This window comes from Pseudophryne corroboree, chromosome 4 (genome assembly GCF_028390025.1).
Source record: "Pseudophryne corroboree isolate aPseCor3 chromosome 4, aPseCor3.hap2, whole genome shotgun sequence".
Taxonomy (NCBI): Eukaryota; Metazoa; Chordata; class Amphibia; order Anura; family Myobatrachidae; genus Pseudophryne; species Pseudophryne corroboree.
The window spans coordinates 877,928,405-877,953,723 of NC_086447.1; the positions used below are offsets into that span (position 1 = coordinate 877,928,405).

The window sequence follows — 25,319 nt, forward strand, 5'->3', positions numbered from 1 at the left end:
AAGAAGCGCCTTTGACCCGCTTGCTTTTCTGAAGCCGAAAGGACTGTACCTGATAATACAGTGCTTTCTTAGTCTGTGAGGAAAACTGAGGTAAAAATATTTCTTCCCAGCTGTTGCTGCGGATACGAGGTCCCAGAGACCATCCCCAAATAATTCCTCACCCTTATAAGGCAGAATCTCTATGCGCCATTTAAGGTCAGCATCACCTGTCCAGTGACAGGTCTCTAATACCCTTCTGACAGAATGGACATTACATTCATTTTGGATGCCAGCCGGCAAAATATCCCTCTGTGCATCCCTCATATATAAGACGACGTCTTTAATATGTTCTCAAGTTAGCAAACTAGTATGTTTGACAGGGTCACCGACCACGCTGCAGCAGCACGCTCTGCAGGTTTCAGTCTAGTACCTGAGTGTGTAAATACAGACTTCAGGATAGCCTCCTGCTTTTTATCAACAGGTACCTTCAAAGTGGCCGTTCCTAAAACGGCAGTGCCACCTATTTTGACAACCGTGTGAGCGCCTTATCCACCCTAGGGGATATCTCCCAGCGTAACTTATCCTCTGGCGGGAAAAGGTACGCCATCAGTAACTTTTTAGAAATTACCAGTTTCTTATCAGGGGGAACCCACGCTTTTCACACACTTCATTCATTCATCTGATGGGGGAAATGTGTAACACATTTTTTATTGCCGGGATCAAGTCACGGATGTTCCTAGTGGATTGTGTATATGTCTCAACCTTGTCGACACTGGAGTCAGACTCCGTGTCGACATCTGTGTCTGCCATCTGAATGAGCGGGCGTTTTTGAGCCCCTGATGGCCTTTGAGACGCCTGGGCAGGCACGGGCTGAGAAGCCGGCTGTCCCACAGCTGTTACGTCATCCACCCTTTTATGTAAGGAGTTGACACTGTCGGTTAATACCTTTTACCTAACCATCCACTCTGGTGTCGGCCCCACAGGGGGCGACATCACATTTATCGGCATCTGCTCCGTCACTATATAAGCCTCCTCCTCAAACATGTCGACACAGCTGTACCGACACACCGCACACACACAGGGAATGCTCTGATTGAGGACAGGACCCACGAAGCCCTTTGGGGAGACAGAGAGAGAGTATGCCAGCACACACCAGAGCGCTATATAATGTGGGGATTAACACTATAACTGAGTGAATTTTCCCCCATAGCTGCTTGTATATACAATATTGCGCCTAAATTTAGTACCCCCCCCTCTCTTTTTAACCCTTTGAGCCTGAAAACTACAGGGGAGAGCCTGGGGAGCTTTCTTCTAGCTGCACTGTGAAGAGAAAATGGCGCCAGTGTGTCTGAGGGAGATAGCTCCGCCCCTTTTCCGTGGCCTATTCTCCCGCTTTTTTCTGGATTCTGGCAGGGGTATTTACCACATATATAGCCTCTGGGGCTATATATTGTGGTATTTGTGCCAGCCAAGGTGTTTTTATTGCTGCTCAGGGCGCCCCCCCCAAGCGCCCTGCACCCTCAGTGACCGGAGTGTGAAGTGTGTATGAGGAGCAATGGCGCACAGCTGCAGTGCTGTGCGCTACCTTGGTGAAGACTGATGTCTTCTGCCGCCGTTTTTCCGGACCTCTTCTTGCTTCTGGCTCTGTAAGGGGGACGGCGGCGCGGCTCCGGGACCGAACACCAAGGACTGGGCCTGCGGTCGATCCCTCTGGAGCTAATGGTGTCCAGTAGCCTAAGAAGCCCAATCTGGCTGCAAGCAGGCGAGTTCGCTTCCTCTCCCCTTAGTCCCTCGCTGCAGTGAGCCTGTTGCCAGCAGGTCTCACTGAAAATAACAAACCTAAATCTATACTTTCTTTCTAAGGGCTCAGGAGAGCCCCTAGTGTGCATCCAACCTCGGCCGGGCACAAGATCTAACTGAGGCTTGGAGGAGGGTCATAGTGGGAGGAGCCAGTGCACACCAGGTAGTCATAAATCTTTCTAGAGTGCCCAGCCTCCTTCGGAGCCCGCTATTCCCCATGGTCCTTTCGGAGTTCCCAGCATCCACTAGGACGTCAGAGAAATGGGACTGTCCTGCAGAAAATCGGGACAGATGGGAGGTATGGGGGTGTGTGAGGGGGTATGCCATACAGACAGACGGGTACCGGCTCACTGTGTACTTGACCCCCCACATCAGCATACTCAGCAGGGTCTCTGATGCGGAGGAGCGTCACTTTCTGGCACACTCCACGCTTCTTAGCTGCAGTTTTATGGGGCACCTGCCGCTGTGCAGGTTCCGTACTGCCTCTGTTATCTCCAGCCCCGGCAACCCCACCGCTAGCTGCAGCGCTGCCACCTGCAGTTAAGTGCGCCCAGCTCCTTCACACACTTTAGCCGGCGGGCAGCGCTGCAGAAGTCCGCGCTGCTTGCAGGCTCCGACCCCCTCCCTCCAGCCACAGCGTCTCCTGGGGGCTAACCAGTCACTCCCAGTCTCCCCTTACCACAGTGCCCGGCAGCCGCGAGGTCCGCGCCGCGTGCATGCTATGACCCCCTCCTCCCTCCAGCCGCAGCGTCTCCTGGGGGCTAACCAGTCACTCCCAGTCTCCCCTTACCACAGTGCCCGGCAGCCGCGAGGTCCGCGCTGCGTGCATGCTATGATCCCCTTCTCCCTCCAGCCGCAGCGTCTCCTGGGGGCTAACCAGTCACTCCCAGTCTCCCCTTACCACAGTGCCCGGCAGCAGCGAGGTCCGCGCCGCGTGCATGCTATGATCCCCTCCTCCCTCCAGCCGCAGCGTCTCCTGGGGGCTAACCAGTCACTCCCAGTCTCCCCTTACCACAGTGCCCAGCAGCCGCGCAAGGTCCGTGGTGTGTGACTGAGGAGTGGGGGGGGGGAGGCGGACGGGCAGAGGAAGCCAAGTCTCCACCAGCAGCAGATCCAAACAGGTTGGAGTGGAACAGCAGCAGCCAGCAGCAGTGACTCCGGTAAGACATCTGTCTGTCACCACTGTTTTGTCCCTAATACCAATCTCTCTTGTGCCCTGTGTTCTGTCATGTCCCTGTCACCCCTGGCCTTGCCCTGTCACCCTTATCCTGGCCCTTTCACCCTTATCCTGGCCCTGTCACCCTTATCCTGGCCCTGTCACCCTTATCCTGGCCCTGTCACCCCTATCCTGGCCCTTTCAACCAAATCCTGGTCCTGCCGCCCCTACCCTGGCCCTGTCATCCCTATCCTGTCCCTGTCATTTCTGTCCTGACCCCGTCACCCCTGTCCTTGCCCTGTCACCCCTGTCCTGGCCCCGTCACCCCTGTCCTGGCCCCGTCACCCCTGTTCTGACCCTGTCACCCCTGTCCTGGCTCTGTTACTGCATACCCTCCAACTACCTTTTTGGCAGGTACAGTACCCGCAGCGCCTCCAGACCCCTCCCCAATGCACCACACCTCCGCACCTTCCCCTCCACCACATGCGACACTCCACCCCTCCCCCACACGCTGTACCTCCAGACCCCCTACACCACCAGCGGCTCCCACTCCCCCACCTCTCCACCACCCACAGCACCTCCAGACCCCCTCCACCATCCACCCCCCATATATGTCTCCCCCCACACCTGCCCCCCTCCACCCACAGCATCTGCAGACACCCTCCTCCATTCGCGGTCCCCCCCTCACCCACCCACGGCACCTCCGCACCTGCCCCTCCACCACCTGCAGCGCCTCCGGACCCCCTACCCCACCCCCGCCTCCGCCCCTTCCCATCCCACAGCACCTCCGGAACCCTTCACCCATCCGCAACATCCCTGCACCTGCCCCTCCCCCGTGGCACCCCTGCCCCTCCCCCACCTGCAGTGCCTCTGGACCCCTCCCCCATCTACAGCCCCCAATCTTCTGTCTCTCCCCCACCCGCAGCACCTCCCAACCCTTCCCCATCCGGGCCCCCCCGCATCTGCCCCCCCTCCACCTGCAGCATCTACAGACACCCTCCCCCATCCGCAGTCCCCCCCCCCGCACCCGCTCATTCTGTACATCGTGCCCTGCAGGTGCTGTTCACGCCGTCGCAAGGGGCTGCGCCTCCTTCACCATCGAACGCCCTTTCATTGTGCAATATTTAACCACTAACAAAGGAATGCAGATAATACTACATATAATACAAATATTGAACCCCATATAGGCATGCAAGGGTTAAAGGGGCGTAGCCCCTTGCGACGGTGTGAAGAGCGCCCGTAGGGCGCGATGAAGCACCTAGTAGTTTAATAATGCCTGAATACTGTTTATAGCTCCACCTACTGTAATTGAGAGACAACTACTTTATAAAGTTTTCTTGTAGTGGAAGACAACTTAAACAGCCTTAAAATACACATAGATTATATTTTTCTATCGTCTATGGTGTCACATGTAGAATAGCAGCAGCCTCTATACTACTTACACACTGGGACAGGAATCAGGAGGACTCTTTGTGTGTCTCTCTCTAGACCCAAATGCTCTCATTACATAACAGGTTACAAAGGACCCAGGCGGGGAGGAGGAGAAGCTGGGATTCCTTGGTCACTTACAGCTCTCTTCCCCCTTCTAGCTCTCCTCTGGTCAGGAAGCTCCGTCAGTAGCTCATGAAATCTGATACTCCTGTGTCTCTGCCTACAATGCATACTGTCCTACTCACATTCTTGCTGCCCGGTTCTGCTACTGCACAAGAAGGAGAGCTAGTGATGTCACTGTGCTTCGGCCAGATATAAGTCTGGAACAGGTGGAGGTAGGGTGAAATGGATTTATACTGGACATATATATATATATATATATATATATATATATATATTGATCAGGTGTGTGATTAGGTTTTGTCACCTTTAAAGCATGGGACAATGGTGGTCATTCCGAGTTGTTCGCTCGCTGACGTTTTTAGCAGAATATCGATGAGGCTAAAAATGGGCGATTCTGCGCATGCGTATGGGCAGCAGGGCGCACGCGCTAAGTATTTTCACACAAAACTATGCAATTTTACACAGGTCCGAGCGACGCTTTTCAGTCGCTCTGCTGATCGGTGAGTGATTGACAGGAAGTGGGTGTTTCTGGGCGGAAACTGACCGTTTTCCGGGAGTGTGCTAAAAAACGCAGGCGTGTCAGGCTAAAATGCAGGAGTGGCTGGAGAAACGGGGGAGTGGCTGGCCGAACGCAGGGCGTGTTTGTGACGTCAAACCAGGAACTACACAGTCTGCAGTGATCGCAATCTAGGAGTAGGTCTGGAGGAAAAGATTTTCGAGCAAATCTGCTAATCTTTCGTTCGCAATTCTGCTATGCTAAGATACACTCCCAGAGGGTGGCGTCCTAGCATGTGCAATGCTGCTAAAAGCAGCTAGCGAGCGATCAACTCGGAATGAGGGCCAATATTCACTCATGTAAGGTGATGAATGAAATGAGTGGGATATCACCGGCTTACAGCTTTATGGTGGAAGGAAATGCATGGCTGATGAGTGATGTGTTAGTGAGGATAGGGGCTACAACATAATTATGTGAGAAGAGTAATGGAGGCAGCAGGAAACCACAGTCTTGAGAGTTATATAGTGGAAAGAGCAGGGTCCTTCAGCAGCACAGAGCATATCAGCAGATGAGAGATGTGTTAGTGAGGACAGGGCTGCATGTTGCACGGGCAGTGACAGTATATAAGGAGGAATGGAGACAACAGGAAGCCACAGACTGAGAGTTATATACTAGAAGATGCATAGTCCCTAGCAGTATATCTGATGAAGGATGTGTTACTAAAGGTAAGTGGGCATGTGACAGGGGCAGTATCATGATGGATGCAGCAGGAAACCACAGTTACAGTATATAGTAGAAGAAGCTGGGTCCCACAAGGACACTGAGTAGTGATCTGATGTGAATCTACTAAACTCCTGTTATAGTGATAACTGCAGCGGCACTTCTATGCAAAGGTCCATACAGCTGGTGTATAAAGTCAGCAGTGGCGGATCTTGCCACGGGCAAGCAGGACTTTTGCCCGGGGCGCCGCCTTCCGGAGGGCGCCGGCGCCATCCGGAGGGCGCCGCACCATGGCAAGATCCTCCACTGTCAGTGGGCGCCCCAGCAGTGTCCCCCCGCTGTGCCCCCCCTCCCGCTGTGAGAAGGGAACCAGACGCTATGCGTCTGGTTTCCCTTCGTGGCGCTGGTCCTCCCCCGCTCTGAAGGGAATCAGACGCTAAGCGTCTAGTTTCCCTTCATGGAGAGGACCTTTGGTGTGCGGTGCGCGATGACGTCATCGCGCACCGCACAGCATTGTGGCATAGACGCTAGGGGTCATAATTGACCTCTAGCGCTTATGCTGTGCTATGGGAGAGACGTCATGACTGACGTCTCTCCCATAGATCCGAGGAGAAGAGCGGCGCCGGTCTGCAGGGTCTGGAAACAGGAGCGGGGTACGGTAAGTATACTTTTTTTTTCCAGCGGCGCTACAAATGGGGGGCGTGACTGACCACGCCCCCATGTTAAGCCACGCCCCTAACTTTTGCCCGGGGCGCCGCGAGGGCAAGAACCGGCCCTGAAAGTCAGGGTTTATTATATGGTGTTATACATGTTAAGCAGATAATAAAAATGGTACTTAATAATATCACATTTCTTAAGCAGATAAGAAGCGAAAACCTCTGAACCAGGCATAGCGCGGATTACCTGAATATTACCAGGATGACTGTGGCTATGACAAGTGCTGAGAAGGACAAAGAGTATCCGATGGTGTAAATAATAGACAGAGAGGACAACTGCTGCTCCGGCTGCACCTGGAGAGAGAACACAGACAGATAGCTCAGCCTCACCAAACATTAACTTTCACATTTCTCTCCCTAGGACTCACAACCTGTATTAATGGAATGTGTTCTGCATATCACCAGTGCTGCAATGTATCCGTTTACTGAGCTCACTGCAAATGACTTCAGATGATTTGTAATGCAGAGTGGAAGCCTAATACGCTGCCATTACTTTTTTTTAATGAAGTAGTAGAATTCAGGTCTCTCACATAAATGGCCATTGGGGGTCATTCCGAGTTGATCGCTCGCTAGCAACTTTTTGTAGCGCTGCAATCAGGTTAAATCTCGGCAAAACTGAACATGCGTATGCACCGCAATGCGCAGGCGCGTCGTACGGGTACAAAGAGGATCGGTGCTGGGTGATTGATTTAATGAAGAATTCATTTGCACTGCCGATCGCAAGGAGACAGAAAGAGGGCATTTGTGGGTGTCAACTGACCATTCTCTGGGAGTGTTTGGAAAATCGCAGGCGTGTCCAAGTGTTTGCAGGACGGGTGTCTGACGTCAATTCTGGGACCAAAAAGACTGAAGTGATCGCAGCGGCTGAGTAAGTCCAGAGCTACTCAGAAACTGCAAAAATCTTTTTTGTGCCATCGGCTGCAAAAGCGTTCGCACACTTGCAAAACGAAAATACACTCCCCCATAGGCGGCGACTATCTGATCGCAGCGCTGCAAAAAGTTGCTAGCGAGCAATCAACTCAGAATGACCCCCATGGTGAGTAATGGGGAGTTCAGTATCCTTTGTTAGTTTGCCTAATACAGATTCAACAATCATAAATTGCCTTGATTCTAAAATCATGTACAAACTCCCATTTCCACGTGCTTTACGGGGGAAAATTTACTTTAATAAATAGGGCACTAAACACTAAATTTAAAATGTAATTGTTTTAAAGTGTTTTCAAATAAGGAGTATTAGACACTCTTTGTCCCACATGACCCATTTTGTTGCAATCTGTCTGGATTCTAGTTCTCACACATATTTTGTGTTATACATGCAGAGCTATTTACACATACCAAAAGATCTTATTGCTTTATCTATCTGTGGCTCGGTCCCAGTCCCCAGCCAGCCCCCACGCTCACCCACATAGACACGATGGTGGCTGTGGAACTGAGATTAAGATAGATAGATAGTTAGAGAGATAGGATAGATAGATAGATAGATAGATAGATAGATAGATAGATAGATAGATAGATAGATAGATAGATAGATAGATAGATAGATAGATATCAGTAGCGGATCTTGCTACGGTCACACAGGATTTTTGCCCGGGGCACCACCTTCCGGAGGGCGCCGCCGCCGTGGTAAGATCCGCTACTGGTGGTGCCCCCCGGTGCTGGCTGTCACTGCTGTGCAGTGCGCGATTACATCATCGCGCACCGCACGGCATTGTGGAATGGCACATAGACACTAGGGGTCATGATTGACCTCTAGTGTCTATGTGGTGCTATGGGAGAGACGTCATGACGTCTCTCCCATAGATCAGAAGAGTGGCGCTGGCGGCCGGAGACGGAAGGCAGCGGGCAGCAGCGATTGGGAATCAGGAGCGGGGATGGTGAGTATTGATTAAAAATGTTTATTTTTTTTAATTTATATTTTTGTAAGCACAAACGGGGGCACAACTGTACTGGGGGCAATACCACTGGGGGCACAACTCTACAAAGGGCATACCTGACCATGCCCCTTTTATGAAGCCATGCCCCTATTTTCGCCCGGGGCGCCACAAGGGCTAGAACCGGCCCTGATAGATATAGACAGACTAATAAGGATACAGTAAATATGATGTTTTGCACAGCCCATGACATAATAAAATAAAAAGAATAATTAGTTTAAATATTTATCTTAAATACTATGAACATCAGGGCCAGTATAATAGGCCTATGAAACATTATAAAACTTCTTCATGCCATCATACAGATTCCTTATTGTGACATCATTGGCATTGAGGGATGGTGATGTGACTGATCTTTTCTTCTCAGGTACAGGTAAAGTACTGTTGCACCAGGTCCATGTTATTGGAGCATAAGTACATTCATGAATATTATTTTGGGTAAATTGGCATTATTTACAATCTGCAAACTCTAGTCTGATTTTACAGAATGGATTCTAGTTAATTTCTAGATAAATGGGATGCTACTAGAAATGTTTGCTGTGTAACTTATTGCTAGCCTTGTAGGTGGAATTAGGTATTGAAGGCAGGAGGCAACGTCTGTACCACTATTTATTGCTTAGTGTATGGGGGGGGGGGGGGTCATTTCGAGTTGATTGTAGCTGTGCTAAATTTAGTATAGCTACGATCATCTTCTCTGACATGCGGGGGGACGCCCAGCACAGGGCTAGTCCGCCCCGAATGTCAGTGCCAGCCCCTACCCCCCGCAGAAGTGTAAAGACATCGCACAGCGGCGATGCCTTTGCACTTCAAGAGTAACTCCCGGCCAGCGCAGCTTTAGCGTGCTGGCCGGAAGCTACTCATCGCTCCCCGGGCCACAGCGGCTGCGTGTGACGTCATGCAGCCGCTGCAGCCCGCCCCCCCCGTTCGGTCCGGCCACGCCTGCGCTGGCCGGACCGCGCCCATGAAACGATGGACAAACGCCGCCATTCCTGTCAATCAGGCAGAGGCGATCGCAGCCCTGCTACGGCCTTCGGCCGTCTGGCATGCGCCAGTTCACTACGGCGCCAGCGCATGTGCAGAAGGGACCCGTTCGCTCGGCTGCGATAAAAAGCAGCGAGCGAACGGGTCAGAATGACCCCCATGGGCTGCAGTTTTTTTTTATTCAAAATGTTGTTTTTTTTCGCTTCTGTTTAATCACCTAGACACTACTTGCTGGGCACTCTGCTTGGACATCGCAAGGAGATTACACTTAATTGATACATTTCTGATTGATTTTAATCTTTCCTATACTCCATCCTGCACACTCTCTTCAGCCAGACCTTGGTAACCCGGCCGTGAGTTCCTGCTTCACAACCTTCCTAAAGCTGCTGTAGGCTGGGGATTTGTGTCCTGCACCACTATTCCCAGGAGCTGGGGCATATACCCCAAATCCATTGCAATCCCACTAAATCCAGGATATTGGGGGTCATTCTGAGTTGATCGCACGCTGACGATTTTTGCAGCGCAGCGAACCGGTTACTACTGTGCATGTGTATGCACCGCAATGCACATGCGCGTCGTACGGGTACAAACAGCATTGTTGCTGGGCAATGCTTCTAGCGACGAAGCCATTCGCACGGGCGATTGCAAGGAGATTGACAGGAAGAGGGCGTTTATGGGTGTCAACTGACAGTTTTCTGGGAGTGTTTGGGAAAATGCAGGCGTGTCCGGGCGTTTGCAGGGCGGGTGTCTGACGTCAATTCCGGGACCAGACAGGCTGAAGTGATCGCAAGGGCTGAGTAAGTTCAGACTTACTCTGAAACTGCAAAAAACATTTTCGTCCCACTCGGCTGCACATGCGATCGCACACTTGCAAAGTGAAAATACACTCCCCCGTGGGCGGCGAATATGCATTTGCACAGCTGCAAAAAGTAGGTAGCGAGTGATAAACTGAGGGTCATTGAGCACTCCTACTGTAACCCTCACCCTAGTACCCTACCATAAACATTAACCCTAATACCTTATCCCTGACCCTAACAACTATAACCCACTCCTGACCTCAAGCCTCTCCCTTACCATAACCCCCATACCCTAATATCTTAACCCAAATAGCTAAACCAACCCTAATATCCTATCCCTAATACCCTAACACCTAACCTAGTGTTCGTTCTGGCCAGAGCCGGCCCTAACCAATATGATGCCCTAGGCAAGATTTTGGCTGGTGCCCCCTAGCACCACCGCTGGTTCCGCCTCTGATCTTGCACCTCTTTCCAAGCACCATCACCCCTCACCTCATAACAGTCCTTATTTTGGTGTTTGTACCCCCTATATTTTAAATAGGAACAGTTTGCACATTTGGCGCACAGCCCAAAAAGGGGGGTGTTTTTGCTGGCAAGGGGCATGGCCACACAATAGTAACCCAAATTCAAATTACGCCACACAGTACTGCAACTTTATTCACATTTGATCATACGATAGTGTCTATAATTCACATTACATCCCACAGCAGTATCACTTTACCTTATAAACGTTACTCCTCACAGTAGAGCCCCTTATTCATATTACATCACACTGAATTGCTCCTTATTCACATTACACCACACCCTATTGCCCTTTATTCACATTAGATGACACCGTAGTGCCCTTTCTATATGCAACGCCACATAGTAGAGCACCTTATACACATAATGCCACACATTAGTAATGCATTTATACACAGAATTCCACACAGTAATGCCCCTTACACATATGAGACACATTATTAATGTCCTTATAAACATAATGCACCTTACACATTATGACAACCTTTATTAATGCCCTTTTACACATAATGTCCCTTACACATATGCCGCACATTATTAATGCCCTTATACACATAATGACACACATAGTGCCCCCTACACATTTGCTGCACATTATTAGAAAATTTGTATAGTTTGCTGCGCTGTGAAAAAAGCTGCTCAGGTTATTTTTGGAGTGCAATTTTAGAGATTTGAGCCGAGCGCTATGTATGATTATGCGTGGTGTTCTGTGTAATTGTGTGAAAAAAGAAATATAAAATAAGGTAATAAAAATAATAAAAATAAAAATAACAATAAAAATAACAATAAAAATCAAATGATAAGTGAAAAGCCTCTGCTTTGATACAGATGTGTCCTCGTAAATCTTGCCTCAATGCGCCATGCAGCAGGAGATGTCTGGCGTGAGTCAGCTGGCAGCATTGCAAACGTCCGGTGCCTTTTTTTTATGAAAATGCATCTTATTTGCATTGCAGTGTGGCTAGGTTGCACAAGTAGCTTCTGCTGATTAAAATGATATACAGCATGCCTATATACTGTGTGAGACTGTGGCTGTATCTGCATACGAAATGCTACACACAGAATATAGGCATGCCGTATATCATTTTAATCAGCAGAAGCTGCTGATGCCCCTAGGCATATCAAATGCCCTAGGCAATTGCCTAGTTTACCTATGCCTATGGCCGGCTCTGTGTTATACACAGAACCCTGGGGTGACTTCTTATATCCACAGTAATGTAATGTAGGGGGTATATTACACCTTATGTTACGCAAGATTTCATTACACTTTGTAAGCAATAGAATTTGTGTTCAGCGTTACCAACGTCTTATGGCGTCATAGTTACCAGTACCAATGCCTATATAACACTATGGGACTGATTCCGAGTTGGAACGCCTGTGCGTCACATTCTGCTGCTGTAAAATGCGTCATCTAAATCAACACAACTTCCTGTATATGCAAATTAGCAAAACTTGCAAGATGGCACACATCAGACGCACTCACTTTCTGCCATTATACATTGTTTTATTATAAAATGGTGATAGATAGATAGATAGATAGATAGATAGATAGATAGATAGATAGATAGATAGATAGATAGATAAATATACAAATATACATATATACAAATGGAGTTCATTCTCCTGCCGACTCTCCTCTCCTCACCATGTCGGCAATGTGGGCCGCAGTTAGCGTTGCCCCATCCATCTAGCTCTCTGCAGAGAGTCCATAGATAAATGAATATAATCTGCCAGCAATCTCATAGTCAGTAGTTTCCTCACACTATGTGGCTACAGCAGTGAAGTAGTAAATGATGAGTCTGAGTAACCATGTTACAATGAGGATCAGCATTACGACATCATCTGGGTCATAACGCTCAGTGCCGGAGTCAGTGATGTCCTCCGCTCCGCTCTCACCGCTCTCCTCCACGTGCTCCTCCGCAGGTTCCTCACACGCAGTAAAGTCCAGGGTGTGATAAATTGGGGACCTGGACCCCCATCCTGCACATGCAGCGCCACGCACTACCTCTGTGCTCCCGGAGTCAGTGATGTCCTCTGCTCCGCTGTCGCTCTACTCAACAGGTTCCTCCTCCTCATATATGGTGGAGAGTTTGGGTTTGAATCTGTAGCGTTTAAATTCCTGTACCATGCGTCGCTTGTACATGGGTGGGGTAGCGATAATTTTCATCAGAATGTTAGCATGAGCGAAGAAGAATTCTGGATCTGCCTCTATTGGGATGATTACAGGATCCTGCTGTCTGCAAGGTGCCACAATCTCCACAGCGTTATCTGCCTCATCATTTCCGCAACATCTGCTGCCACAGCAACCCATGATTCCTCTTTAGTTGGGCTCCAAACAAGGAGTGATCCCAAAGCCAAGTACCGTAGCTGAGAGAATGTGATTAGCCTGTGACATCATAGTGACCAGTAACGCATTGTGACATCATCAGCAGCAGCATCTACCATATGTGAGCTGGCAGAGCCGGCCCTAACCAATAAGATGCCCTATGCAAGATTTTGGCTGGTGCCCCCTAGCACCACCGCTGGTTCTGCCTCTGACCTTGCACCTCTTTCCCAGCACCATCACCCCTCACCCATAGCAGTCCTTGTACCCCCTATATTTTAAATAGGAAATGTTTGCACATTTGACGCACAGCCCAAAAAGGGGCATCTTCTTGCTGGAAAGGGGCATGGCCACACAATAGTAACCCCAATTCCAATTACGCCACACAGTGCTGCAACTTTATTCACATTTTATCTTGCAATAGTGTTCATAATTCATATTACATCCCACAGTATTATCACTTTACCTTATAAACGTTACTCCTCACAGTAGAGCCCTTTATTCACATTACATCACACTGAATTGCTCCTTATTCACATTACACCACACCTTATTGCTCTTTATTCACATTAGACGACACAGTAGTGCCCTTTCTATATGCAACGCCACATAGTAGAGCACCTTATACACATAATGCCACACATTAGTAATGCATTTATACACAATTCCACACAGTAATGCCCCTTACACATATGAGACACACTAATGTCCTTATAAACATAATGCACCTTACACATTATGACAACCTTTATTAATGCCCTTTTACACATAATGTCCCTTACACATATGCCGCACATTATTAATGCCCTTATACACATAATGACACACATAGTGCCCCCTACACATTTGCTGCATATTATTAGTGCCCCTATACACATAATGACGCACATACAGAAGTACCCTGTTACACATATGCTGCACATTATTAATGCCCTTATACACATGATGACACACATAGTGGTCCTTTACACATATGTTGCACATTATTAAAACATTTTTACATGACACACATAATGCTCCTTACACATATTCTGAACACTACTGCACAACCAACCCACTCACATGCACACAGCACTCACACTGCCGCTAACACTGTGACCTCTGCCTCTGCTTGGATACAGATGTGTCCTCACAAATCTTGCCTCAATGCTAACGTCGGGCACAATTTTTTTTATGAAAATACATCTTATTTGCATTGCTATGTGGCTAGGATGCACAAGCAGCTTCTACTGATTAAACTGATATGCAGCATGCCTATATACTGTGTGAGACTGTGGCTGTATCTGCATATGAAATGCTACACACAGAATATAGGCATGCCGCATATCATTTTAATCAGCAGAAGCTGATGATGCCCCTAGGCATATCAAATGCTCTAGGCAATTGCCTAGTTTGCCTATGCCTATGGCCGGCTCTGGTTCTGGCGCCCTGCACCTTTCGGGGCGCCTGCGGTTCCTCTTTCCTGCCTGGGCTGTCGCTCTCTGCTCTGGTGCTTCTTGGAACACTCTGCTCTGTATCTCAGCACTAAAATGCAGACTGGGGTGTGCCGAGAGGCACCAGAGCGGGGAGTGGCGCCCCGGGTGGGAGATAGCAACTACACGAGTTTTGGAGGGTGCAGGGTGCTACTAACCAACCAACCCTAAAGCCCTATCCCTAATATCCTGGCCCCATCTCCTAAATTAACCCTAATACCCTAACCCAAACCACTAAACCATCCCTCTAATGCTATCCCTAATACTGTAACCCTGAAGGGCAGATTGGATGGGCCATTTGGTTCTTATCTGCCGTCAAATTCTGTTTCTATGTTTAATAAACTGCTCCAAGATAGGAGGGACGGCGCAATATTAAAATATAAGTATAACTTGTTAGGCAGGACTACTGGGGGTAAAATTACTAAAGCTTCTAAAACAGAGAATTGTTGATGTTGCCCATCGCAACCAATCAGATGCTGTCTATCATTTTCTAAAAGGCAATAGAGAAATGATAGACAGCATCTGATTGGTTGCTATGGGCAATATCACCAATTCTCTGTTTTAGAAGCTTTGGTAAATGTACCCCTTGGAGTATGTAGCTTGAGAAGCTACACTCTATGGACAGTAGGTGGCACTGTTTCTTAAGTTGGCAATGTTGTAACTCCTCTTTGTTGTGAAGTTTACACTGTTCCGGACTATTGCTTGTTTATCCCCTATGCTACAGTTTGTTATGCAGAAAAAAAAAGGTACACTCTCACTTGCGCTCCATAATGTCCCAAAGTTATGATGGTCCATGGGGCATCATGGTAGTTTTCTATTGGTATTCAGTCCGAGTTGCTTAGCAACAAGCATGATATAGGAAGTGCATTATGGGGCTGGTTATCCGGACATACAGACTGGGAACAAGTTGCTATATCAGTTGTATGTAACATGCCAATGTCGTCCTATAATATGATGCTCTATAAGGTTATTTTAATATGATGCCAAACAGGATAATATACTTATGTTATTTTATGATGTTGATACCATAAGTTTCTACACGTAAAGTTTTATAACCACATCATTGGCTGTGATATTCATCATTTCGGGTGCCGACATATCTTCACAATCTTCCTCTCCTCCATTCGCCAAGGGATACGGTCATTAGGTCGACAACATTAATCCTTCTGGATCTCTCTGCAGCATTTGATACCGTGGATCATGGGCTTCTCATTGAGCGACTGATACATTTTTGTGGACTGGATGGCATAGTCCTAAGCTGGTTCAAATAATTTCTCACAGGCAGGTCACAGAGAGTATCGTCTGGAGTATACTCATCACCATCAGTGCCGTTGCCATGTGGTGTCCCACAAGGTTCTATACTATCCTCCATGCTTTTTGCAGTATACATGCTCCCGCTGGGTGAAATAATCAGGCGCCATGGGCTAGTCTAACACTGCTATGCAGATGATACACAACTGTACTTGTCCTTTGCTCCGGGCACGGATAACCCAATGGCAACCCTAACTGGCTGTCTAGCTGATCTCCAGGAGTGGATGAGTGCCAGTTGGCTGCGACTGAACCCAGATAAAACAGAGGTCCTTAGGATAGGACCGCAACATCAAAGGACAAGACTGCAGCATAGCCAACCAACTGGACTTACACTCGGGGATTCAGAATTACAGACCAGTGATCGTGTGCGGAATCTTGGCGTTGTCCTGGATGGTGGCTTGACACTTAAACATCAGATATCAGCCACAATCAAATCCTCATTCTTTCACCTGAGGTACATAGCCAGAATCAAGCACTTAATTCCCTCAGATGATCTGCCAAAAGTCATCCATGCATTTGTATCATCTCGATTAGACTACTGTAATACCTTGGTCTCCCAGCAAAAGAATTACACCGCTTACAGCTGGTGCAAAACATAGCTGCCAGGCTGTTAACCGACCAGCCACGTTCTAGCCACATAACACCCATGCTCTACTCCCTTCACTGGCTGCATGTAAGATGGCGAATCATCTTCGAGATTGGCTTAATGAGTTTCAAAGCACTACATGACCAGGACCCCATACTGCCCCACTCGATTACTGCGATCTGTAGATGAAGGACTTTTAGCAGTACCTAGAATCTCCCGTAATTCATCTGGGGGTCGAGCTTTTAGTCATGCGGCTCCGACCCTATGGAACTCACTTCCCCGCACAGTGCGAGAGTCCCCAACTATAGAATCCTTCAAAAGTAGACTCAAGACTTTCCTGTTTACTCAGCATTTCCATAATGTCCCTTTAGTATCTCCATGCTTCTGTATTTTATGAAAAGCTGTTCTGTACGTCATTATTTTCTGTACTATATTATGCTATGTATCTGTTAAGCGCCTTGAGTCCTATTGGAGAAAGAGCACTATATAAATAAAATTATTATTATTATAATTATTAACACTTAGGTCGACAGTCATTCGGTCGACCACTATTGGCCGACACACATTAGGTCGGCATGGTCACTAGGTCGACATGGTCATTAAGGCGACATGTACTAAGTCGACATGGAAAAAGGTCGACATGAGTTTTTCAAATTTTTAAAAATTTGCAAACTTTTTCATACTTTACGATCCACGTGAACTACGATTGGGAATAGTAACCTGTGCCGAGCGCAGCGGTAGTGGAGCGAGGAACCTTGCCCGAAGCATGGCGAGCGGTGCACTAATCGGGGTTCCCCGTCACTGTACGGAGAAAACAACACCAAAAAAAGTTTAAAAACTCATGTCGACCTTTTACATGTACATGTCGACCTAATGACCATGTCGACCTAGTGACCATGTCGACCTAATGCATGTCGACCAATAGTGGTTGACTTAATGACTGTCGTCCTAAGTGTGGTCGACCTAATGACCCATACCCGTTCACCGACTGGTGGAATTAATTGTATTTACAGTATTACACTTTTATGTGATGTTTTTGTTTTTCATGTGGTTACCATCGGATATCACGTCATTCGATCTTATTGTTGAATTAATACTCTGAGGACCATTATAACTTTGGGACATTTTGGAGTGCAAGTGGGATTGTACCTTTTTTTTCTATATATGTTGTTATAGGTTGGTGACCTATCCTGTACCATCTCGTGCTGCTTCATTAGGAGGAATTGTTTTTTTGTTGGTCAGTATGTTATGCAGTTTACATGTAAGTCACAGAAACATTTATCCCACATAGGGGGTCATTCCGAGTTGATCGCTAGCTGCATTCGTTTGCTGGCATTAAATGGCACTTCTGCGCATGCGTATGTTGCGCAATGCGCACGCGCGTCGTACAAATGCAACAAATGATGTAGTTTCACACAAGGTCTAGCGAAGCTTTTCAGTCGCACTGCTGACCGCAGAGTGATTGACATGAAGAGGGCGTTTCTGGGTGTCAACTGACCGTTTTCAGGGAGTGTTAGAAAAAACACAGGCGTGCCAGGAAAAACGCAGGCGTGGCTGGCCGAACGCTGGGCGTGTTTGTGGCGTCAAATCAGGAACTGAACAGTCTGCAGTGATCGCAAGCGCTGAGTAGGTACTGAGCTACTCAGAAACTGCACAAAAAAAGTTTGCCGCTGCTCTGCGATCCTTTCGTTCGCACTTCTGCTAAGCTAGAATACACTCCCAGTGGGAGGCGGCATAGCGTTTGCACGGCTGCTAAAAACTGCTAGCGAGCGAACAACTCGGAATCACCACCATTATTCCTTGCATGTTGATACTTGGAACAAAGGAGCATTTGCTAGAACAAGGACTGTCCAAGGACTCAGACATTAATATGCCAATAGATCTGGCTGATCCATTGGCATTTTATTCATAATTAAGCTTTCAAATGTAAACAATTTAACGATATTTACAAAAAAACAATTTTCTTAATTCTATTTTATTTAAATCAGCTCTTGGTGAAAATGTCTTAAACAAAGTTAAAAATCCATTTTCCTCCAAACTATTTTATAGGTAGGCAGCTGTGGGGAGAGACGTTCTCAGCATAAACCGGGTCCCTTTGCTGCACTTTGCAGGTGATCGGATATAAATCCAGCACTGTCTGCTCCAGCTGCCGTATTGCTGCTGAGTTGTGTTGAAGTTTGCGCGGCACACATGCTGATGTCCAATGCACTGTGACAGCCCCGGGAGCGCTATTTACCATGCAGGCCATGAATAGCAGCTGAGAGACCTGGGATGGATATGTCAGCAAGTAATGGAAGGTATCAGGAAAGTGATATCAGATAAGGATATTTCAGGTTACTGCTCAGTTAATGGATCTGACAAATGTGTCTAAGAGATATTTTACATGATGCTAAACCGTCCCCCATGGCTAATTCTTCATGCTTCTCAGAGAGGGGGCTGATGATAGGACAAGCCAAGCATTAGGAATGACTTTGAAGAAGTAGAGGAATAGGACAGCTGCCCAGCCGGGATTTAGAGTGCGGCTGGGTATTGCTAGTACACAAAGACTCACAATGACTGATGCACAGACTCTCAATGACATTTACTGACACACAGATTTACATAATACACAGACTCACAATGACAGTGACTGATACACAGATTTACAATTTACACAGATTCACAAAGACAGTGACTAACACAGATGTACGTTATACACAACTCACAATGTCAGTGACTAACATATAGATTTACATTATGGCCCTCATTCCGAGTTGTTCGCTCGCAAGTGAATTTTAGCAGATTTGCTCATGCTAAGCCGCCGCCTACTGGGAGTGAATCTTAGCATCTTAAAATTGCGAACGATGTATTCGCAATATTGCGATTACACACCTCGTAGCAGTTTCTGAGTAGCTCCAGACTTACTCGGCATCTGCGATCAGTTCAGTGCTTGTCGTTCCTGGTTTGACGTCACAAACACACCCAGCGTTCGCCCAGACACTCCCCCGTTTCTCCAGCCACTCCTGCGTTTTTTCCGGAAACGGTAGCGTTTTTTCCCACACGCCCATAAAACGGCCTGTTTCCGCCCAGTAACACCCATTTCCTGTCAATCACATTACGATCAACAGAACGATGAAAAAGCCGTGAGTAAAATTCCTAACTGCATAGCAAATTTACTTGGCGCAGTCGCAGTGCGGACATTGCGCATGCGCATTAAGCGGAAAATCTTTGCGATGCGAAGATTTTTACCGAGCGAACAACTCGGAATGAGGGCCTATATACACAGACTCACAATGACAGTGACTGACACACAGATATACATTATACACAGATTCACAAAGACAGTGACTGACACACAGATATACATTATACACAGACTCACAATGTCAGTGACTAACATACAGATTTACATTATACACAGACTCACAAAGACAGCGACTGACACACAGATATACATTATACACAGACTCACAATGTCAGTGACTAACAGACAGATTTACATTATACACAGACTCACAGTGAGAGTGACTGACACACAGATATACATTATACACAGACTCACAATGACAGTGACTGACACAGATATACATTATACACAGAACACAGACTCACAATGACAGTGACTGACACACAGATATACATTATACACAGACTCACAATGACAGTGACTGACACACAGATATACATTATACACAGACTCACAGTGAGAGTGACTGACACACAGATATACATTATACACAGACTCACAATGACAGTGACTGACACACAGATATACATTATACACAGACTCACAGTGACAGTGACTGACACACAGATATACATTATACACAGACTCACAATGACAGTGACTGACACACAGATATACATTATACACAGACTCACAGTGACAGTGACTGACACACAGATATACTATACATGATTATACACAGACTCACAGTGAGAGTGACTGACACACAGATATACATTATACACAGACTCACAATGACAGTGACTGACACAGATATACATTATACACAGACTCACAATGACAGTGACTGACACACAGATATACATTATACACAGACTCACAATGACAGTGACTGACACAGATATACATTATACACAGACTCACAATGACAGTGACTGACAAAGATATACATTATACACAGACTCACAATGACAGTGACTGACACAGATATACATTATACACAGACTCACAATGACAGTGACTGACACAGATATACATTATACACAGACTCACAATGACAGTGACTGACACAGATATACATTATACACAGACTCACAATGACAGTGACTGACACAGATATACATTATACACAGACTCACAGTGAGAGTGACTGACACACAGATATACATTATACACAGACTCACAATGACAGTGACTGACACAGATATACATTATACACAGACTCACAATGACAGTGACAGACACACAGATATACATTATACAGACTCACAATGACAGTGACTGACACACAGATATACATTATACACAGACTCACAATGACAGTGACTGACACACAGATATACATTATACACAGACTCACAATGACAGTGACTGACACACAGATATACATTATACACAGACTCACAATGACAGTGACTGACACAGATATACATTATACACAGGCTCACAATGACAATGACTGACACACAGATATACATTATACACAGACTCACAATGACAGTGACTGACACAGATATACATTATACACAGACTCACAATGTCAGTGACTGACACACAGATATACATTATACACAGACTCACAATGACAGTGACTGACACAGATATACATTATACACAGACTCACAATGACAGTGACTGCCACACAGATATACATTATACACAGACTCACAATGACAGTGACTGACACACAGATATACATTATACACAGACTCACAATGACAGTGACTGACACAGATAAACATTATACACAGACTCACAATGACAGTGACTGACACACAGATATACATTATACACAGACTCACAATGACAGTGACTGACACAGATATACATTATACACAGACTCACAATGACAGTGACTGACACACAGATATACATTATACACAGACTCACAATGACAGTGACTGACACAGATATACATTATACACAGACTCACAATGACAGTGACTGACACACAGATATACATTATACACAGACTCACAATGACAGTGACTGACACAGATAAACATTATACACAGACTCACAATGACAGTGACTGACACACAGATATACATTATACACAGACTCACAATGACAGTGACTGACACAGATATACATTATACACAGACTCACAATGACAGTGACTGACACACAGATATACATTATACACAGACTCACAATGACAGTGACTGACACAGATATACATTATACACAGACTCACAATGACAGTGACTGACACAGATATACATTATACACAGACTCACAATGACAGTGACTGACACAGATATACATTATACACAGACTCACAATGACAGTGACTGACACAGATATACATTATACACAGACTCACAATGACAGTGACTGACACAGATATACATTATACACAGACTCACAATGACAGTGACTGACACAGATATACATTATACACAGACTCACAATGACAGTGACTGACACACAGATATACATTATACACAGACTCACAATGACAATGACTGACACACAGATATACATTATACACAGACTCACAATGACAGTGACTGACACAGATATACATTATACACAGACTCACAATGACAATGACTGACACACAGATATACATTATACACAGACTCACAATGACAGTGACTGACACACAGATATACATTATACACAGACTCACAATGACAGTGACTGACACACAGATATACATTATACACAGACTCACAATGACAGTGACTGACACAGATATACATTATACACAGACTCACAATGACAGTGACTGACACAGATATACATTATACACAGACTCACAATGACAGTGACTGACACAGATATACATTATACACAGACTCACAATGACAGTGACTGACACACAGAAATGCACTGACGCTTACAGAGGAGTTACACAAAACTATGGGCTTAAGGCAATCGCTGCTACAACAATGATCACACTCTGAAGCCCTTTACATAGTGCGCACGTGCGGCTGGCGCACTGCGCATGTTAAGCCAGTGAGATGCGAAAAACATGTCACTGGTGCGATCGCCTCTGCCTGATTGATATAACGCGGCGGGTAGCCACATGCACATGTCGCAGGCAGGGAGCTACTTGGTGGGTGCAAAAGCATCGCCGCCGTGCGCGCGGGGGGGGGGGAAGGGGGGGGAGGCCTGACATGCGGTGCGGACTAGCCCTGCGTGTCCCCCCGCATGTCAGAGAAACTGATCGTAGAGATACGGGACAGCCCTGTAGCCACTGGAGCATGGAGCAGCACCCATTGCCTTTGTGGCATGAAGAGTTCACTGCGGTTTGCAGATTTTTCTAGGCTATGACGTTGTGCTTTTGTCTGCTGTGTGTATACAAACAGTACAGTGTAGTAGCAGTTACCTTTTATACATTAGGGCACAATGACCCAGTCGCCCCGGCTTGCAGGATACTTGGTCTATAAATGAGTTCAATTATTGATGTTTCTTCTGAAGCTATTGAGTAATAACAACAACATCTGCAGCCACTTACAGTAACTCCATGCTAGAGTGTTTCCTGGTCAAGTGGAACCATCTCCTACACAATACAGTGCCTGTCTGTTTCTGTCTCACAAAAGGCGGATTAGATATATTTTCTGGTTGCGTATAATGGAAAATATCATGCATCCACTCTATGGGGTCTATGTACTCATCCATGGGGGTAAATTTACTAAGATGGGAGTTCTATTTAAGATGGGATGTTGCCCATAGCAACTAATCAGATTCTACTTCTCATTTATCTAGCACCTTCTAGAAGATAATACCTGAAATCTGATTGGTTGCTATGGGCAACATCTCATCTTAGCTAGAACTCCCATCTTAGTAAATTTACCCCCATGGAGAGTGATAAATTGGACGGAGATAAACAGCCAACCAATCAGCCGCCGACTGTCATTTTCCAAACATATCCGGTAACATGGCAGTTAGGTGCTGATTGGCTGATACTTTATCTCCCTTCACTTTATCTCTCTCCAATGCTTAGTACATAAACCCCCTAAGTCTGCCAATCAGCACACAGTGATTGGATGATGCTTTTAGGAACAGTCTACGTGCAGTCGGGAAACACAACTCCTGCTGTACAGTATCTCCACTTGCCAGTTGTCGCACATGTGCCAGAAATCCATGCAGAGTGGTACGTGGGGCAGGTAGGTGAGAAAGAGACACAGAAGTGGTGGCAGACTGGGGATTTGATAGGGAACGGGGAGGGGATTACTTAAAGGGATTATAGGACATATTTATCAAAGCTTGGAGAGATAAAAAGGCAAAAGACAAAGTACCAACCAATCAGCTTCTGTCATTTTTCAAATGCAACCCGTAACATGCCAATTAGGAGCTGATTGGTTGGTACTTTATCTCTTTTCGAGCTTTGATAAATATGCCACTATATCCATATAAATTATATTTTTTGCATATTGTGTAAAATTATAATTAAACTTCGGAATAGATTTATCTGGCAAAATCTGCTTGTACAGTATGACAAATAAACTAGTCCTAAAGCAGTTAAGTAATAGAAAGGTTGTGCACTAGGTAAAGGTGGGGAGTGCGAGGATAGTGGTGTCTGCTAATTGGCGGTAGGTCATAGAGTCCATAGATACAGCACAAAAACTCAGGACTCTCATTGCTGGTTGACACAGCGCCATTGATTTCTAATGCAGCAAAGCTCTCTGATGACCCCACAAGAGAGAGACCATGAGGGAGCCAACTTGGTGTAGCTATCATTGGTGCAGGGTGTGTAAAGAAGTTGGGTCAACAAATCAATGGGGGTATCACATCTTCCTCATGACTCTTGGGCCCCTTAAAAGTTAAAACCATGGAGGGTGAATCACTGGGATTCAATATTGAGGCGGGAAGGGTGGTGGTGGTGGTGGTGGTGGGGAGGGGTTACTGATTGATCTGATGCATGACCACTGCCCGAAACCTTGCTCCACACCGTCCCATTCAGCTGTTGGCCCTTAGACTCTTTTAAACTATGGATGAAGCGGAAGATAATCAGCGTTGCTGATCAGCAACCACCTACAGGTATAATAATAAGTAGGCTTATAATATAGATCAGGATAGAAACACGTTTTAATGCTCTTGTCCAAGCAACTGGTAAGATGGCCAAGGGAAACCTCTTTGATAGATGAGCCGTATCACGGGCCGAAACACCAGCGTAGAATGTAAGCGATTGCTGGAAAGAGTGCATAAATTCTCCTTCTTTCACATACGTTAAACCTTTTTGTTTGTATATATTTAGATGTTTTCAGCTGTCCTTTATTTACACATCATTTTCTATTTCACAGAAAATTATTAAAGTTACTGTATATTTTTTCAATTTGAGCTCTCTTTAGCATTCATCTCATCTTGAGTGGGCAAACCACAAAGCATCCAGCGATGCTATACAGCTGTCCTATTACATAGATAGGACCCTAACATTGCTTCCCTCATGTGGCCCTTCATGGTCCAGACCAACACTGGTCACTGGTGTCTAGTAAATTGATAGACTAATGTTAACGGCTGTCAAAATCCTATCTTCCGCTGGGTGATGGCGTCAGGAACATTTTAGCTACTGCTTACGGACCGTCACTTACCTGTGTTAATGAATATTTAATGAAGGCACACTAACAGTCAGTGTTTTGAAGATGGCCATATGTACTTGACTATCTGTGCTCAGGCATGAATATCTTTAACACTTGGGCTTTTAGTGTGCCTGAGGACTGAGGTTTGGAAATACTGAAGTAGATGATGTCTACACAAAGTAAATCCATCTGGATATCACCATGCCTGCCTATACTTCCATCTTGGAGATGGAACATCTTGGTAGGATAAGAGGACATGGAAGGATTTGTGTCAAGTGAGT

At 46.3% G+C, this 25,319-nt stretch overlaps 1 protein-coding gene across 2 annotated transcripts in view; it reads right to left on the bottom strand.

The window, feature by feature from the left end:
• GLP1R (glucagon like peptide 1 receptor) overlaps positions 1-25,319 on the bottom strand; it is a 615,585-nt gene that overhangs the window by 291,343 nt on the left and 298,923 nt on the right. For both annotated transcript variants that reach the window (XM_063918850.1, XM_063918851.1), the window contains one exon: positions 6,609-6,715. In XM_063918850.1, coding sequence (XP_063774920.1) covers positions 6,609-6,715 — 107 coding nt within the window. The remainder of the gene's footprint in view (positions 1-6,608; positions 6,716-25,319) is intronic.